Raw genomic sequence first — 19,512 nt, forward strand, 5'->3', positions numbered from 1 at the left:
ACACCAGAAAATATGTAACAGCTCAATAATTGGAGCATAATTATTAAAATGTTGTGAGAGAAAAATGATGTAAAATAGCTATTTTTCTAAGTCTCACTGCTTCATGTAAGAGGCACGATTCATTTTTCCAAAAACTAATGCAGATTTCAGTGTTTATCACCAACTTCAAAGGAAGCAAACATCCTCTTCTGAGTCCCTTCTTTTAATTTAGAAATCCATTGACATACCACATAAAATAGTCCAGGCATTGCAATATAAGTGATGTACATGCATTGATTCAAATTAAAACACATTAGAGGGAAAAATGATGTCATTCTGGGCACTTACCTGGGGTCGAATGACTTTTACAATATTTTTGAGGGCAGTATCAGGGGATGGAGGTGAACAATCAGGTGTTGGGCCTGTTGAGCTGTTTCTATGGTTACTAGTTCCTGGAGTAGTAATTGCTACCTCAGAGGCATTATCTGCGAATAAAAATAGAACTGCCATGAACCTAATCACTCAGTTTACCTTTTAAGACTTGAAATTAATTTTCTGAACATAAATTGAGATTTCAACTTTTAAAACTGGTATCAATTACAAGATCATAATGAGGAATATGCTCAGTGGTATATTTTAAAGATAATGTTTTTTGAATGCTTTGTTTCCTTCTAAAATGGTAACTATCACCCCCTGGAATGTTGTTCTGAGACAAGAGTATTATTATTCAATTCATAATGATAGATTATCCAGCATAGCTCTTAAGACTGCTACTACTATATGAATAACTAAAACCTCACCTTAACTAAAAAGAATATAATTTTATGATATGATTGGGCTAACGCTTTCCCAATAATCTCTTAAATAAGTATTAATATTTATTAAAGTAGGAGTTTTATATCTCCCTGATGCATAAAACCCAAATTCAAGCCTCCTCAAATGACTTTTCCTAGAAATCCCACAAACTATAGAAAAGCATCCTAGTGAATGAAGTTTGATGAAAAACCGAAATTTGTGCAAAATGGTTTTATGATGTAGATAAACACAAAATTATCACCCCTAGATAAGTATAGCATCCTATGTGGTCAAAGCTAGATGAATAAAATTTCAGAATCTAAATTAATCTTCTCTTATGTTCAGTATTTAGGAGGGGGGGAATAAAGAAAAGATGACTTGAAAATCAACAACATGTGTAACATTTTTTTCTTAAATTCATATTAAAGCAAAATAACATCAAAGATACCATTTTAGAATGTTTAAAATACTTGGGAAAGGATGAAAATTATTCTATAAATAACTTCTGGTAGCACATAGAAAAGTTATTTTAACAACAATTTGGCAAACTTCAATAGCTTTTTATGAAAACTGCTGCAAGCTTAAATCTGCAAAAAAAGTTTACTTCTCTGTTGTTTTTAATTAGTTCCCAATAATTTTCTTTCCTAGACAGTTAGCTGAACTGATTGCAAAAGAGACTGAGACTGAATTTTTTATAGACCAGGAAGTTTCTCTGTTCCTGATCGCTGTCTACAATTCCCAGTGAAATACAGGAATTCATCAAGGCATCTTTTCCTCATAAAACACAAAGGGATGAATTATCATAAAACTCTACCCACCATAGAAAAATACAATTCAGTCTCACTGAGGAATCCAGACAAAGGCCCATAAAACAAAAAATTCAAGTATGACACATAGAATTACTTGGATGACTCATAAAATAAGTCTTAAAAGTGTCCAGAGCACACTCTTCTAAGATTTAATAGAAAAGGTGGGATTTGAATTGGCATCACAGAAGAGATGGGGTGGTCTTCTGAGTAGATTAGAAAACCGTGAGTCAATATTGAAATACACAAAACATTAGTCAGAAAGATGCTCTGATTCTCTCCAACCTATCCCTTCCTTCTTTCATTCATCTAAAAACTACACATGTAAAAACACTTATTTGGGGCAACTATGAGTCAAATATTATGTTATGTTCTAAAGATTAACTAGGAAGAATCTCTGGCCAGGGACTGGAGGGAGGTAGGGATGAATAGGTTAAGCACTGAGGATTTTCAGGGCAGTAAAACTATTATATTTAATAGTATAATGGTGGGTATACATCATCATTATATATTTGACCAACTTATGGAATGTATAAATCAAGAATGAACCTATATAAACTATAAACTTTGGGTGACAATGATGTGTCCATGTAGTTTCATCAATTATAACAAAGGTATTATTTTGGAGCAGAATGTTGATAGTAGAGGAGGCTTTGTGAATGAGAATATGGGAACTTTGTAATTTCTGCTCAATTTTGCCGTGAGTCTAAGAAGTTCTAAAAATAAAATCTATGAATTTTTTTCAAAAGAATCCCTGCCCTTGAGAAGTATACTGTTGGGTTTTTTTCCTTTTCTTTTTTGAGACAGGGTCTCACTACCATCACCCAGGCTGGAGTGCAGTAGCATGAACACAGCTCACTACAGCCTCATCTTCCCAGGCTCAAGTGATCCTCCCACCTTAGCCTCCTGAGTATCTGGGACTACAGGTGCACATTACCACATCTGGCTTATTTTTAGTAGAAATGGGGTTTCGCCATATTGCCCAGGCTAGTCTTGAACTCCTAAGCTCTAGTGATCCACCCACCTCAACCTCCTAGAGTGCTAGGATTATAGCCATGAGCCACTGCACCCAGCCCAAAAGTATACTGTTAAATGTGGCATCAGACATGTAAACAAATTATAATGCAATATAACTTGAGAATTGATAACAGATAAAGGAAGCATGATAAAAAAAAAAAACAGGGTGGGGTGGGGGAGCAAACAGGGTGGGGTGGGGGAGCAATCAGACTATGGCTTGGACAGAAGATAGCTGTGAAAGGCTTCAGTTTTCAGGCAAGAAAGCTGGGACAAAACATTAGATATTAGGGCATGAAGGTAGGAAGAGCACAGTTGAAGCTGTTATATCATGTTACAAAAAAACTGGAGATAAGTTTGAATGAGTGAAAGGAAGTTTTATTAGAATATAAACATACTTAATTCTGTAGGCAATGAGAAATATTGAAGACTGAGCAGGGAGTGACTTACTAATAGATAACTTTTATTGAGCATTTATTATGTGCAGACAGCCATGTTAAATTATTTTACTTATTGAATCTCATTTAATACCCAAATTAACTTACAAAACACATTCTACTATCACCATCCCTATTTTACAGAGAAACTCATCTCAAAGTTATATCGTCAGTTACTGGCAGAAAAGGATTCAAATTTCAGACTGATGCCATGTTACCCTTCTGCTAGTTAGCATGTCATAGTAGATATGCAAAAGATATGCATAGGTATGATTGGGTTCATAGAAACAGAGCCTGAAGAAGATTGGCATAGTTGAGGTAGGAGCACACTCTACTTCAAAATATAGTTGAACCAACTTCCAGAAACTTAAAAAGTAGAACATAGACACTATGAAAAATAAATAATAAAAACAAAAAAAATGTCAACCATAAAAACATCTTTAGGGTATGCCTTTGAGTACTATATAGTATAATATTTAATATTTGGAAGCAGGAAGATATGTTAAGACTAGAGACCCAAGCTAGAGGTCGTGATGTTAGCATTTTGGAGTTGATGATAAGTGATTAGATTCTGGACATGTGTTGAAATGTCCAGAATTGTTGAAATAGACCAAGAATTTTTTTGATGGCTCCTGAATAGACAAAGCAACCTTGAACAAAAAGAACAAAACTGAGCACATTACACTACCTGACTTCAAAATATACTACAAAGCTATAATAATCAAAACAACTTGATGCTGGCATAGAAACAGACACATCAACCAATGGAAAAGAACAGAAATCCCAGAAATAAATATACATATTTTTGGTTAATTTATTTCAAATGTGCCAACAACACACAATGGGGAAAGGGCAGCCTCTTCAATAATGGCATTGGGACACTGGATATTCACATGCAGAAGAATAAAATTAGACCTTCATCTCACACTATATACAAAAACTAACTCAAAATGGATTAAAGCTGGGTGCAATGGTGCATGTCTGTACTTCCAGCTACTTGAGAAACTGAGGCAGGAAGTTTGCTTGACCCCAGGAGTTTAAGGCCAGTCTGGGAAACATAGGGAGACCCTTCTCTAAAAAAATATTTTCTGAATTAATTAAAGACTTAAGTGTAAAATTGAAGTGGTAAAACTATTAGAAGAAAACACAGAGAAAAACCTCCACAACATTGGTCTGGGCAATGATTTTTTGGCTATGACCTCAAAAGCACAGGCAAGAGCAAAAATAGACAAATGGGATTATGTCAAACTAAAAAGCTCTGCACAGCAAAGGAACCAATGAACAGAGTGAAGAAACAACTTATGAAATAGGAGAAAATATTTGTAAACCATACCTCTGATAAGGAGTTAACATCCAAAATATATGGAACTCCAACAACTCATAGTGAGAAAACAATAACCTGATTTAAAAATGGGCAAAGGATCTGAATGGACATTTCTCAAAAGAGGACATACAAATGGCCAAACAGGTATATGGAAAAATCCCTAACAACACTAATCATCAGAGAAATGCAAATCAGAATTACAATGAAATATCATCTCGCCCCAGGGAAAATGACTTTTATGAAAAAAGACAGGCAATAACAGATGCTGGCAAGGGTGTGGAGAAAGGGGAACCATTGTACACTGTTAATGAGAAGGTAAATTAGTACAGCCATTAGACAGAATAGTATGGAATTCCTCAAAAACGAAATATAGAATTACCACATAATCCAGCAATCCCACTGCTGGGTATATATCCAAAGGAAATGAATCATTATGTAGAAGAGATATCTCCACTCCCATGTTATTGTAGCATTATTCAGTAGCCAAGACATGGAATTAACTTGTGTCCATTAACAGATGAATGGATAAATGGAAAGAAAATGTAATATATACATACAGTGGAATACTACACTGCCTTTAAAAAGAAGGAAATTCTGTTATCAGTATAGATGAACCTGGAGGACCTTGTGTTAAGTGAAATAAGCCAGGCACAGAAAGACAAATGCCACATGATCTCACTTATATATGAAATCTAAACAAAGTCGAACTCATAGAAGCAGAGAATACAATGGTGGTTACCAGGGACTGGGGAGATGTTGGTCAAAGGACACAAAATATCAATTAGAAGGAATAAGTTCAAGAGGTTTATCATACAATATGGTGACTATAGTTAATAACAATGTATTGTATTCTCTAAAAGAGTAAATCTTAAGGGTTCTCACCACAAAAAAAATGCTAAGTATGTGAGGTAATACATATGCTAATCTGTTCAATTTAGCTATTCCACAATGTATACATGTTTTAAAACAGCTTGTTGTACACGATAAGTATATATAATTTTTATTTGTCTATTTAAAAATAATTAAATTTTTTAAAATTATTGATGTGCTGGATATAGGGAGAGAAAGAGAGAAGTCAAGAATGACTCTAAGGCTTTTGGTCTGAGGAACTAAAAGGATAGAGCTGCCATCACCAGAAAAGGGACAGACTATAGGAGGAGCATAAATTCTCTACCATATAACTTCCAATATTGCCTCCCCATTCTCTCTCTCTCCTTTTGGACTCTATTGAAGTAATGCTAGGCAGACTTTATTCTTTTAACCATTTATTCTCTCTTTTCATTCTATCTCTCTGTTGCATTTTTAATAGTTTCTTCTATTTATTTTCTAGTTTATTGGTTCTTTCTTCAGCTATGTCAAGGCTGCTATCAAACCATTTTCTTAATTTTAGTAGACTTTTCTGTTCTAAAATTTCTATTTGGTTCTTAATCAAGTATATGATGTCAGTAGTTTGTATTTTTTAGTTCCTAAAAACATTTTCAAGCTTACTTTTATATTAAAATGGCAAATACAATTGGCTTTGGTTTTTTAATCTGATAATTCCAGTATCTAAAGTCTTTATGGATCCATTTCTGGATTTGTAGTTCTGACTCATGCAATCCTGTTCCACTGTTAGTTTCATCATCAATTCTGTGTTGCTTATTATTCAACTTGTTGTTACAAGATACACATTTAAATATAACTAACTCTTAGTCTTTTAATAAATGTTAATTTTTAAAAGCATCAAAACTTATATCCTAATACCAGATGCTGAAGTCTGTGAACAACTTGCCTGTGTAACACTAGATCATTTATTTAATCCTTCTGGATTTCAATTTTCTTAACTGTAAAAACGCAAATGATTAACTACCATCTTCTATCATTTATGTGTGCAGATAAAATAAGAGAAAAATAACTTGTATGTTTTCAGGCACAGAATAGGGGTTTTCAATCTATGAGTTTCCTTTTCCATTATCAAAAGAAATACCATCAGAATTAAAATATAATATGGAAGATCAAAGAAACCCAGAGGGAAAACAAGAAAACAAATAGTTATCCCTTTTAGACAACACATCTGGAGTACTTGCGTGAGATTTGACAGCAGTATCTTTTAGCATTAACACAAATTGGTAGCGACAGAATTTAGTTCCAGAAACAGGAGATGATCCTTTGAGGAATTGTATTGATCAAAGTTATCCAGAGAAATAGGACCAATAGAATCTATCTATCTATCTGTCTGTCTGTCTATCTATCTATCTATCTAGAGAAAGATTTACTATAAGCCATTAGCTCATATGAATTAATGGAGGCTAAGAAGTCCAAAGATCTGCAGTTGGTAAGCTGGAGGTGCAGGACAGCCTATGTGCAGTTCCATTGTAAATCCAAAGGCCTGAGAACCAAGGAAGTTGATGGTGTAAATTCTAATCCAAAGGTTGGCAGACTCGAAGTCAAGAGCCAACATTTCAGTCCAAGTCTGAAGGCCCGGAAAAAAACAATGTTCCAGCTCAAGAGGTCAGGCAGGAGAAATTCCCCTTTACTCAGCCTTTTTGTTCAATTCAGGTCTTCAATTTATTGAATAAGGCCAATAACAGTAGGGTGGATGGTTTGCTTTACTCAGTCTGCCATTCAAATATTAATCTCATCCAAAAACACCTTCACAGATACATCCCAAATAATGTTTAGCCAAATGTGTGGGCACCTCATGGACTAGTTAAGTTGAACTTATAAAATTAAACGCAACAGGAATGATTCATTGCAAGGGCTGGTCTTAACTGCTTTTGCACTAAAGCCAGAAGAAAATGATGGGAACTCTCTGCAAACTGTAAGCCAAAAGCTTCTTGAATGTTTTTTTCCGAGTATTTTAATACATAGTATAAGACAGTGGATAATCAAGTACTAAATTATTTAGAAAAGACTAAGTATCTTCATCTTCTGAATCCATGAGCTATACCATTACACTGATAATTTGATTTTGTACTATCTTGCATTGTTCATTAACTCTTCCAGACTAGGTTATATTTTTGCATGAAGCCATATTTCTCTCTATATAGCTCTTAGCTTAATGCAATCCTTTTAAAGTAATAAAAGAAATAAAGTAGATAAAGCAAAACCTGTGTCAATGGAAACCAACACAAATGTATTTAATAACATGAAGAAAGCTGGTCTGGCTTTTATAATAATTCCATGATCCTTTCAAAGAAAATCCAAATGAGAAGCATATTCTAGAAGATATATAAGAGTCTTAAGAAGTTGGTTGATTCCCAAAATATCCTTGATAATATAATTTACAAAAAAATACCAATTATCTGGTGGACTTGGTAAAATAGCAGCCTATGACCAAGACAGTTTTACATGTTCAACCTACATTTCACATATGCAGTTACAAAATATTGCTGAAAAAAAGGAAATGAGGCACATAAAACTGCTTAGAGAGAACTGTGAAATATACTTGCAATTTCAGATTGAAATAAGAGAACTAACTTCTTGTCAGATTCCCTTACTACATATTAGATTATTCATTATGAATGTCAGTTTTCTCTATAATAACCTTAGAAAAACATACTTATAGTTTATTTGATCTTTTAGAAGAAAAATATTCTATGACTGTAAAATAATTCATGTGCAACATTACAGTCTAGTATTTTAACATCATTACCCAGCATGCATCAAACAGTTTAAGTATACCAGGGACCACTATAGATGCTTTTCAGCTGAAGAATAGGACTGAGATTACTTCTGGCTAGGAATTCAAGAAAGGTGTCATGGAAGAGGCAGGAGTTATGAAGTCTTCTGCCAGACTAGTAAAATCCAGGCATGAAGAAATGGCTGGGAAGGGCATTCCAAGAGTTGGAAGTAGGTTGAGCAAAATGTAGAGAGATGGGAAAGAGGCACATTTGTGGAATAAAGAAGAGTTCAGTTCGAATAAAATATAATATTCACGGAGGAAACGCTAAGAAATGGAGGAGTCATACACAAAGACTTTGGGCTTTGAAATCAGAAAATCCTAAGCTGAAATCCTGGTATATTTAACTTCAGTTTCATCTTCTGTAAAACAGTGCCTTTCACATAGTGTTACAAAGACAAATGAGACATGTACAGATACGTGTGTGTGTGTGTGTGTGTGTGAATACATTGCCTGACACATAGTAAGTGCTCAATAAAATTATCTATTACTATTATTATCAGATATATGAATATAATCATAATAGCAAATAAAACTAGATAGGTGGCTTGATGCCTTATTATGGAAAATCCTAAGTGCATCACTTGCATCACTAAGTAATCATCAAATATAAGTATTTAATAAATCCTAATCTAACAATTCATGAAGCACAATTTTTATTTTTTGGTATTAAGTCAAGAGTTGACCAATTTTTTCTGTAAAGGGCCAGAGGGTAAATATTGTAAGCTCTGTAAGGCTACATGATCTTTGTTGTAACTACTCTATTCTCTTCGGGTAGCAAGAAGGCAGCCACAGGAAATATATAAGCAAATAGGTATGTCTGTATTCCAAGAAAATTTTATTTACAAAAACAAGCAGTAGACAAGATTAAGTTTGTTGGTCATAACTTGTGGATCCCTGTCTTAAGTACTTCCTATGGAAATGTTTTCCCTTTTATGGAGAGACCTAGAAGAATGTTATATTATACATTTTCATTTCCATATTCACATTATAGGTGAACATTCTCACTGTGTAATTAAAAACTAAGGTTTTCAATATAAAGCTAGAAATTTATCATTTGTACAAAAAATGGCATTATATCTAACACCAGAGCAGTCCTTTGTACACAGCGAGTGTTCAGTATAGCTCATTGAATAGATAAATAAATAAGACCAGTGAAATCTTTATATTTTAAAGTAACTTTGTTGTAGTGATTGTACATGACTACCACTTCTAGGAGAGACAGTACAGAAATCATAAGTAAAATAGCCCAAGTATCCTGTTTCAGCATTTTCAGTGAGAAAGTACTCACTATGTACCACTTGAGGAAGTTAATATTTAACAGTAATTTAAGAGAATTAGTTAATATTCCAAATAATTAACACATTTTACTTTCTCTTAGTGAAGGTTTGTTAAAAAGTAACAATTATCTTAAATATACTGAGCTTGAACTTCCATTACTATCACCAACAATAGTGTTAAATATTCAAGTCTTAATTAGCCAGCAACTTTACCAGATGAAATGTGTGGCAGACAGCCTCTAGGATGGTCCCAATTGAGCCCCACCTCATGGTATTCGAACTTTTGTGAAATTTTGTCCCCTAGGGTATGAGTTGAACTCGTTGAATTGCTTCTAACAAAGAAGAGATGAGGCCGGGCACAGTGGCTCATGCCTGTAATCCTAGCACTTTGGGAGGCCAAGGTGGACGGATCACAAGGTCAGGAGATCGAGACCATCCTGGCTAACACAGTGAAACCCCATCTCTACTAAAAATACAAAAAATTAGCCAGGCGTGGTGGTGGGTGCCTGTAGTCCCAGCTACTCGGGAGGCTGAGCCAGGAGAATGGTGTGAGCCCGGGAAGCGGAGCTTGGAGTGAGCCAAGATTGCACCACTGCACTCCAGCCTGGGTGACAGAGCGAGACTCCGTCTCAAATAAAAAAAATAAAAAATAAAAAAAAGAAGAGATGACTTGTACTTCTGGGAATAGGTTATAAAAAAAGACTGTGGCTTCTGTCTTGTGTGTGTCCTCCTTCTCAGATCTCCTGCACTGAGGAAAGCAAGTAACCACATTGCGAACAACCTTATGCAAAGGCCTACGTGGCATGGTAAGGAGCTGAGGACCTCATTTCAACAGCCCACCAGAAACTGAACCTTGTTAACAGCCCCATGAGTTAGCTTGGAAGCAAATCCTTCAGCCCCAGTCAAGCCTTGAAAAGACTGCAGTTCTAGCCAACAGCTTGCCTACAACCTCCCAAGAAATCCTGAGTCAGAGGCATCCCACTAAGTCCCTCCTAGTTTCCTGACCCTGTGAGATAATTAATGTTTGTTATTTTCAGCCAGAAATAGCAATAGATAACTAATATAGTAAATGTTTGGTTAACGTTTATAACATGGCCAACATGTTTGTGCTACAATGGTGCTTAGACTTTCAGCCTTGTTTTGAAGGAGGTGACTACTTAATGGAAAACATAGAAGGGCAAATATAATTACAAAATTGTGTAAGTTATGCTACAAATTCAGCAATATGGGAACACAGAAGAATGAGCCACTAACCAAATGAGGGGGCCAGAGCAGAAAGTTAGGTTATGGGCAGAAAGAGAAAGTGAAGAAAAAAAATGTAATAGCCTTGAGGAATGAGTGCCATCAAGAACTCAGAGAGGAAGAAGCATTCCAGGCAAAGAAAACAGAATATGCAACAGGGCAGAAGCATGAACGAGCATTATGCCTTTGGGAATCTATAAATAGTTCAGCTTGGCTGAAGCACAGGATATGTGTGGAAAAGTGAATGGAGATGATGCTGGCAAGATAAAGTATTCAGATGAAAGATGGAAAGGTGCATAAAAAGAAAACAAAATTGCCTTTGTAAAAGATTAAATTTTTCTATTTAGGAAAAAAACTCAGCCACATTGCATTTCTAAAATTACTTTCCTTGAGGCTATGATCAAATGCTACTTTCATCTATAAAAAGAATAGACCACAAGGCTATAGTCACTTTAAAATTCTCTGCATGCAAGAGGCCACATCTGTGTGCTAAAGAGTAGAATGATTGACTAGCAGCTTCAAGCCAATAAGAACTTCGGTCTTATCTACACCAGAGAAGTTCTAGCAAAGAGTCAAAAACTCGAAGAGTTAGAGGACATCTAAAAGTCCAAGATCTCAATTCAAACATAAAAAGCAGTGCAATGAACAGATGGTTGGGAGAGTGTGCTCTCTCCCACCTTTCCTTTACTTTTGTTTCCTCCTCTTTCTCCACCCATGGCAGGGAGATGGTCTTTTAGCATAATAATTCATCAGAGGTATGCTGTAATTGGTGAGCAATATTAGTAGGAGAAATGTTGCTTGTCTTATAAATTCTCTACTCGGAAGAATCTCAAGGATTTACGAGAAACGCAGGAGTCTTGTAGAATTTTACCTTCCTTCTCCCAGGGTGCTGCCAAGAATGACAATTCCCTGGCCTTGGCTAGCAAGACTGAACTAGAATCCTGGAGAACTGCACAGTTAAGAAAATGAAAGAGAAAGGGAGGCCATAGGAGATGGGTTCCCTCCCAATGCTTATTTTTATGGACTAGATGTTAAGCAATGAAGAAAGTAAAAAATTAGAGAAAGAAAATATTTTGCATCACGTCGGTAATCCATGGATTCTCTGTTTTACTAATGCACTTGTGCTTCAATTCTTCTTTTGGCTCTTCAGGCTCTCCTGGTTTTGAGTCCCATTTTAGGTTGTATGCTTTCCCTTTTGCCTTAACAACCAATTCTTTTCTCTGGTTTTACTCTTAGTGGTCCCTGTATTCATCTTCTGTGTCTTTCTATTCATTCCAAAATTATGTAAACACCCAACCTGACCAAGACACACCCTAGCACTAGCCCGCCAGGCCAGAACCCCTACTAAGCAGCCACTGACTCTCTATGAAAGGAAGTTAGAAAATGAACCTGCTGAGAGTAAAGGGGGAAAATGGTGGATAGGAGGCAGGACTAACTTGCAGCTGCCACTCAGATGGACAGAGGAGCATGTGGAGACCCACATCATGAACTTTTGCTCCAAGAACTACCATAGGAACATACCAGGAAAGCAAAGAAAATCCACAGACCCTTTGAAGGAGTGGATTGCCACTGCAGGCTCTGTGAGTCAGCTTGCTTTCTCAGCAGGGAAGTTTGTAGCCTGGGGCAAGTTCTTAGCCCTGCTCATAGGCTGCCTGGAAATAAACTTGGTGCTGTTGGCGGGGCACAGTGGGAATGAGACTGGCCTTTTGGGCTGTGGGCTGTGTGGGAGTTGGGTGACGTCTGTGGCTGCTGGCTTTCCACCACTTTCCTGGTGACCTGTGCGACTCAGCAGAGGCAGCCATAATCCCCCTGGGATATAACTCCATTGGCCTGGGAACTGCAACCCCACCCCCAACAGTAGCCACAGCAAACCCCACCCAAGGAGAGTCTGAGCTCAGACACATCTAACCCTGTCCCCACTTGATGGTCATTATCTACTGGCCATGGTAGCTGAAGACTAAGGACATAATCTCTTGGGAACTGTATGGCCCACCCACTGCCTGATCCTCCCTATACTACTGCAGCTGATGTGCTATTGAAAGCACCACCTCCTGGCTTGAGGGCAACCAAAACAAAACCAACGCGCTTAACAAAAATACAACCAAGGACCCTCACAGAGTCCACTTCACTCTCCTGCTACCTCCACCAGAGCAGGTGCTGGTATGGTATCCACAGCTGAGAGACCTGAAGATGGGTCAAATCACAGAACTCTTTGCAGACACTCCCAGTACCAGCCTGGAGCCCAGTAGTTCCACTGGGAGGCTAGATTCAGAAGAAAAATAACAATCACTTCAGCTCTCAGGAAGCCCCATCCCTAGGGGAAAGGGGAGAGCACCATATCAAGAGAGCACCCCATTAGACAAAGAATCTTAACATCAGCCCTTGAGTCCTAGATCTTCTCTCTGACATAGTCTGCCCAAATAAGAAGGAACCAGAAAAAACAATTCTGGTAATATGACAAAACGAGGTTCTTTAACACCTCCAAAAGAACATACTGGCTTACCAGCAATGGGTCAAGATCAAGAGGAAACCTCTGAATTGCCAGAAAAAGAATTCAGAGGGTTGACTATTAAGCCAATCAAGGAGGCACCAGAGGAAGGTTAAGTCCAACTTAAAGAAATCAAAAAAATGATACAGGATATGAATGGAAAACTCTCCAGTGAAATAGATAGCATAAAAAAAAATCACAACTTCTGGAAATGAAGAACACAGAGAATTACAAAATGCACTGGAAAGTCTCACAATACAATCAAACAAGTAGAAGAAAAAAACTTCAAAGCTCGAAATGAAGGCTTTCAAATTAACCCAATCTGACAAAGAAAAACAAATTTAAAAAATGAACAAGGCCTCCAAGAAAATTTGGGATTATATTAAATGACCAAACGTAAAAATAACTGGTATTCCCGAGGGAGAAGAGAAATCTAAAAGTTTGGAAAACATATTTGAGGGGATAATAGAGAAAAACTTTCCCAGCCTTGCTAGAGATCTAGACATCCAAATACAAGAAGCTCAAAAAACACCTGGGAAATTCATCACAAAAAGATCATCGCCTAGGTACCTGATAGTCGTCAGGTTGTCTAAAGTCAAGATGAAGAGCTGTGAGGCAAAAGCATCAGATAACCTATAAAGGAAAACCTGTCAGATTAACAGCAGATTTCTCAGCAGAAATCCTACAAGCTAGAAGGGATTGAGGTTCTCTTCAGCCTCCTTAAATAAAACAATTATCAGCCAAGAATTTTGTGTCCAGTGAAACTAAGCTGCATAAATGAAAGAAAGATGGTGTTTTTCAGAAAAATAAAAGCTGAATTTGCCACTACCAAGCCATCACTAAAAGAATGGCTAAAAGGAGCTCTAAATTTTTTTTTAACCTCTAAATCTTGAAACAAATCCTCAAAATACAACAGAATAGAATCTCCTTAAAGCATAAATCTCACAGGACCTATAAAACAACAACACTATGAAAAAAAACCCAAGGTATTCAGGCAACAAATAGCATGATAAACAAATAGTACTTCACCTCTTAATATTAACATTGAAGGTAAATGGCCTAAATGCTCCACTTAGAAGACACAGAATGGCAGAATGGATGAGAATTCACTAACCAAGTATCTGCTGTCTTCAAGAGACTCACCTGATGCATAAGGACTCACATAAACTTAAGGTAAAGGGGTAGAAAAAGATATTTCATGCAAATAGACACCAAAAGCAAGCAGGAATAGCTGTTCTTATATTAGACAAAACAAACTTTAAAGCAGCAGCAGTTAAAAAAGACAAAGAAGGACATATATAATGATAAAATGACTAGTCCAATAGGAAAACAACACAATCCTAAATATACATGCACCTAACACTAGAAGTCCCAAATTTATAAAACAATTTCTACTAGACCTAAGAAATGAGATGGACAGCAACACAATAATAGTCAGGGACTTCAATATTCCACAGACAGCAGACAGGTCTTCAAGACAGAAAGTCAACAAAGAACTATACCCTAGAACAAATGGACTAAATGGATATTTACAGAACAGATATTTACAGAACATTCTACCCAACAACTGCAGAATATACATTCTACTCCTCAACACAGGGGACATTCTCCAAGATAGACCATATGATAGGCCATAAAACAAGTCTCAACAAATTTAAGAAACTCAAAATCATAGCAAGTACTCTCTCAGAGCACAGTGGAATAAAATTGGAACTCAACTCCAAAAGAAACCCTGAAAAACCATGCAAATACATGGAAACTAAATAACCTACTCCTGAATGATTACTGCATAAACAATGAAATCAATATGAAAATTAAAAAATCATTTACACTGAACGATAATAGTGACACAACCTATCAAAACCTCTGGGATACAGCAAAGGTGGTGCTAAGAGAAAAGTTCATAGCATCAAATGTCTACATCAAAACATCTGAGAGCACAAATAGACAATCTAAAGTCACATCTCAAGAAGATAGAGACAAGAACCAAACCCAAATCTAGAAGAAGAAAAGAAATAACCAAGATCAGAGAACTAAATGAAATTGAAAAAAAAATACAAAAGATAAACAGAAAGCTGATTCTTTGAAAAGATAAATAACATTGATAGACCATTAGCGAGACTAACTAAGAAAAGAAGAGAGAAGATCCAAATAAGTGCAATCAGAAATGAAACAGGAGATATTACAACCAATCCCACAGAAATACAAAGGACCATCTAAGGCTACCATGAACACTTTTATGTGCATAAACTAGAAAACCTAGAGGAGATGGATAAATTCCTGGAAATATACAACCCTCCTAGATTAAACCAGGAAGAAATAAAAACTCTGAACAGACCAATAACAAGCAGCAAGTTTGAAATGGTAACTAAAAAGTTACCAAGCAAAAAAGGCCAGGACCAGATAGATACACAGCTAAATTCTATCAGACATTCAGAGAAGAATTGGTACCAATCCTATTGATATCTATTCCAAAAGATACAGAAAAAGAGAATTCCCCCTAAATTATTCTATGAAGCCAGTATCACCATAATACCAAAACCAGGAAAGAACATAACATAAAAAGAAAACTACAGACCAATATCCCTGATTAATATAGATACAAAAATCCTAAACAAAATACTACTTAACTGAATCCAACAGCATATCAAAAAGATAATCCACCATGATCAAGTGGGTTTCATATAAGGAAAGCAGGGATAGTTTAACATTCACAAATCAATAAATGTGATACACCACATAAACAGAATTAAAAACAAAAATTACATGATCATCTGAATAGATGCAGAAAAAGCATTTGATGAAATCCAGCATCGCTTTATGATTAAAACCCTAAGTAAAATTAGCATAGAAGGTCATTCATTAATGTAATAAAAGCATCTATGACAAACCCACAGCCAACATTATACTGAATGGGGAAAAGTTGAAAGCATTCCCCCTGAGAACTGGAACAAGACAAGGATGCCCACTTTCACCACTTCTATTCAACATAGTACTGGAAGTCCTAGCCAGAGAAATCAGACAAAAGAAAGAAATAAAGGCCATCCAAATCAGTAAAGAGGAAATTAAACTGTCACTGTTTGCTGATGACACGATCACATACCTAGGAAACCCTAAAGGCTCATACAAAAAGTTCCTAGAACTGGTAAATGAATTCAGCAAAGTTTCAGGATACAAAATTAATATACACAAATCAGTAGCCCTGCTATATACCAACAGTTTTCAAGCTGAGAATCAAATCAAGAACTCAACCCCTTTTATAATAGCTACAAAAAAAAATTTAGGAATATACTCAACCAAGGAGGTGAAAGCCTGCTACAAGGAAAACTACAAAACATTGCTGTAAGAAATCATAGATTGACACAAACAAATAGAAACACGTCCCATTCTCATGAATGAGCAGAATCAATATTGTGAAAAATGACCATACTGCCAAAAGCAATCTACAAATTAAATGCAATTCCCATCAAATTACCACCATCATTCTTCACAGAACTAGAAAAAACAATCCTGAAATTCAGATGGACCCCAAAAAGAGCCCACATAACCAAAGCAAGACTAAGCAAAAAATAACAAATCCAGAGGCATTACATTACTGAACTTCAAACTATACTATAAGGCCACAGTCACCAAAACGGCATGGTACTGGTATAATAACATATGGACCAATGGAATTGAATAGAGAATCCAGAACCCAGAACTCAGAAATAAAGCCAAATGTTTACTGTCAACTAATCTTTGACAAAGCAAACAAAAATATAAAGTGGGTAAAGGACACCCTATTTAACAAATGGTGCTGGGATAATTGGCAAGCCACATGTAAAAGAATGAAACTGGATCCTCATCTCTCCCCTTAAACAAAAATCAAGTCAAGGATCAAAGACTTAATTCTAAGACCTGAAACCATAACAATTCTAGGGGATAACATTGGAAAAACCTTTCTAGACACTGGCTTAAGCAAAGACTTCATGACTAAGAACCCAAAAACAAATGCAACAAAAACAGAGATAAATAGATGGGATTTAATTAAACTAAAAAGCTTCTGCACAGCAAAAGAAATAATCAGCAGAGTAAACAGACAACCCACAGAGTGGGAGAAAATCTTCGCAATCTAGACATCCAACAAAAGCTACAAGGAACTCAAACATATCAGCAAGAAAAAAAACAAACAGTCTCATCAAAAAGTGAGTTAAGGACATGAATAGACAGTTATCAAAAGAAGATATACAAATGGCCAACAAACATATAAAAAAATGCTCAACATCACTAATGATCAGGGAAATACAAATCAAAACCAAAATGAGAACCACCTTACTCCTGCAAGAATGGCCATAATCAAAAAAATTTAAAAAATAGATGTTAACATGGATGTGGTGAAAAGGGAACACTTTTACATTGTTGATGGGAATGTAAACTAATACAACCACCACTGAAAACAGTGTGGAGATTCCTCAAAGAAGTAAAAGTAGACCTACCATTTGATCCAACAATCCCACTCCTGGGTATCTACCCAGAGGAAAATAAGTCATTATACAAAAAAAGATACTTGCACACACATGTTTATAGCAGCACAATTCGCAATTGCAAAAATATGGAACCAGCCCAAATGCCCATCAATCAACGAGTGGATAAAGAAAATATGGTATATATATACACACACACCATGGAATACTACTTAGCCATAAAAAGGAACAAAATAATGGCATTTGCAGCAACCTGGATAGAACTGGTGACCATTATTCTAAGGGAAGTAACTCAGGAATGGAAAACCAAACATCATGTGTTCTCACTCATAAGTGGGAGCTATGCTATGAGGATGCAAAGGCATAAGAATGATACAATGGACTTTGGGGACTCAGGGGAAAGAGTGGAAGGGCAGTGAGTGATAAAAGTCTACACACTGGGTACAGTGTACACTGTTCATGTGATGAGTACACCAAAATCTCAGAAATCACCACTAAAGAACCTATTCATGTAACCAAATACAAACTGTTTCCTAAAAACCTATTGAAATTAAAAAAAAAGAAGAAAATGAACTTGCTAAATCCCTGAATAAAATATCACATTAGTTGGAGGTGAAATGACATTCATTCTTCCATATTACAGTATAAATTCCAGTAGTATTCCTTCACACTTATTTAAAAATGAGTCTAATCTCATCAGACAATGCTATAGTCCACACTTCCTCATAGCTATAATTTGTGAACTTCTTTTTACTCTCTTTTATTTATCAGAGAATTAGCATGTATCTCCCAATCTTGCTTTCCATCCCAAGCCTATCATCATTTTGGGAACTGTCAGTTTCCTCGTACATTTTCAATCAATCCCTTGAGCCTAAGAGTGTTTTGATTTTTACTTATGTAACCTTTGCTTTAATTCTATGCAGATTACCATGTCTAAGGCTAACCCATGTATTTCATTATGAACAGCCACTACTTCATATAGATATTTAATCTCTAGTAACTCATTCTGTGGATACAATGTCCAATCACTTCCTCTCTCTTCCACACTACATCTATTGTTTAATCCCATCTCTACCTTTTATTCAACCTATCAATCCAACCTATTGGAATGGATGAAACCTAGTTTCATCCAACCTATCAATCCCTTTCCATCTTCACATTTACTTATTTAGTTTAGACACAATGGCCCATCATTTAAACAGCTCTCTTGCCAATAACTACATTCACTCTTGTTATTTTACCACATACACTGAGCAAAACCCTATTCCTATTTGCAGTTGACATTTTAATGTACCACCCAGATTCAACTGCAGATATAAAACATTTATTCTCCTAGCTGTATGATGTGTTGCTGGCAGACAGTCTTCAGCTGTCAGCTTTCTTTTGGAATTGCCTCAACTGAAGAGAGCGGACTGACCCAAGGCCATGCCCCCTTCCAGGTGCAAGCTGCTTTCAATGTCAGGTCAACACAAGTGTATAATAGTCCTGTCCTATCACCAACTTGGAATGACTTTGAAGAGTGATCCCAGTTTCAGAATTCCCTAGGGAGCCTTTGGATGGCTATATTGAGACTTCATCACAGCCTGACCTCTCCAGCTGCCATTTCTGGCTGCCCATTAACAGGTGTTGCTTCTGAAATCACTCAATAAATTTCCTGTATGCTAACCTACATCTCAAAGTCAACTTTCTGGTGAATCCATCCTGGATTGAACTCAATTGTTCTCAGTGGCCCCTTCTGCATCTTTTTAACCAATTAGGTACTAATGACTGAGACAGAAAAATCATACAACTGCTAGAAATTAATGTTATCAAATGATTTGATATTCTCTGATATGGTTTGTATACTTGTCTCCTCCAAATCTCATGTTGAAATGTTTTCCCCACTGTTGGAGATGGGCATACTGGGAGGTGTTTGCATCATGGGAATGGATCCCTCATGAATGGCTTGGTGCCCTCCCTGTGGAGGTAATGAGTTACCATGAGATCTGGCTGTTAAAAAGAGTCTAGGACCTACCTCTTCTCT

At 36.4% G+C, this 19,512-nt stretch overlaps 1 protein-coding gene across 5 annotated transcripts in view; it reads right to left on the reverse strand.

The window, feature by feature from the left end:
• ANKS1B (ankyrin repeat and sterile alpha motif domain containing 1B) overlaps positions 1-19,512 on the reverse strand; it is a 1,278,065-nt gene that overhangs the window by 717,571 nt on the left and 540,982 nt on the right. For all 5 annotated transcript variants that reach the window (XM_024256170.3, XM_024256168.3, XM_024256167.3 and 2 more), the window contains exon 11: positions 328-464. In XM_024256170.3, coding sequence (XP_024111938.1) covers positions 328-464 — 137 coding nt within the window. The remainder of the gene's footprint in view (positions 1-327; positions 465-19,512) is intronic.

Source organism: Pongo abelii, chromosome 10 (assembly GCF_028885655.2).
Source record: "Pongo abelii isolate AG06213 chromosome 10, NHGRI_mPonAbe1-v2.0_pri, whole genome shotgun sequence".
NCBI lineage: Eukaryota > Metazoa > Chordata > Mammalia > Primates > Hominidae > Pongo > Pongo abelii.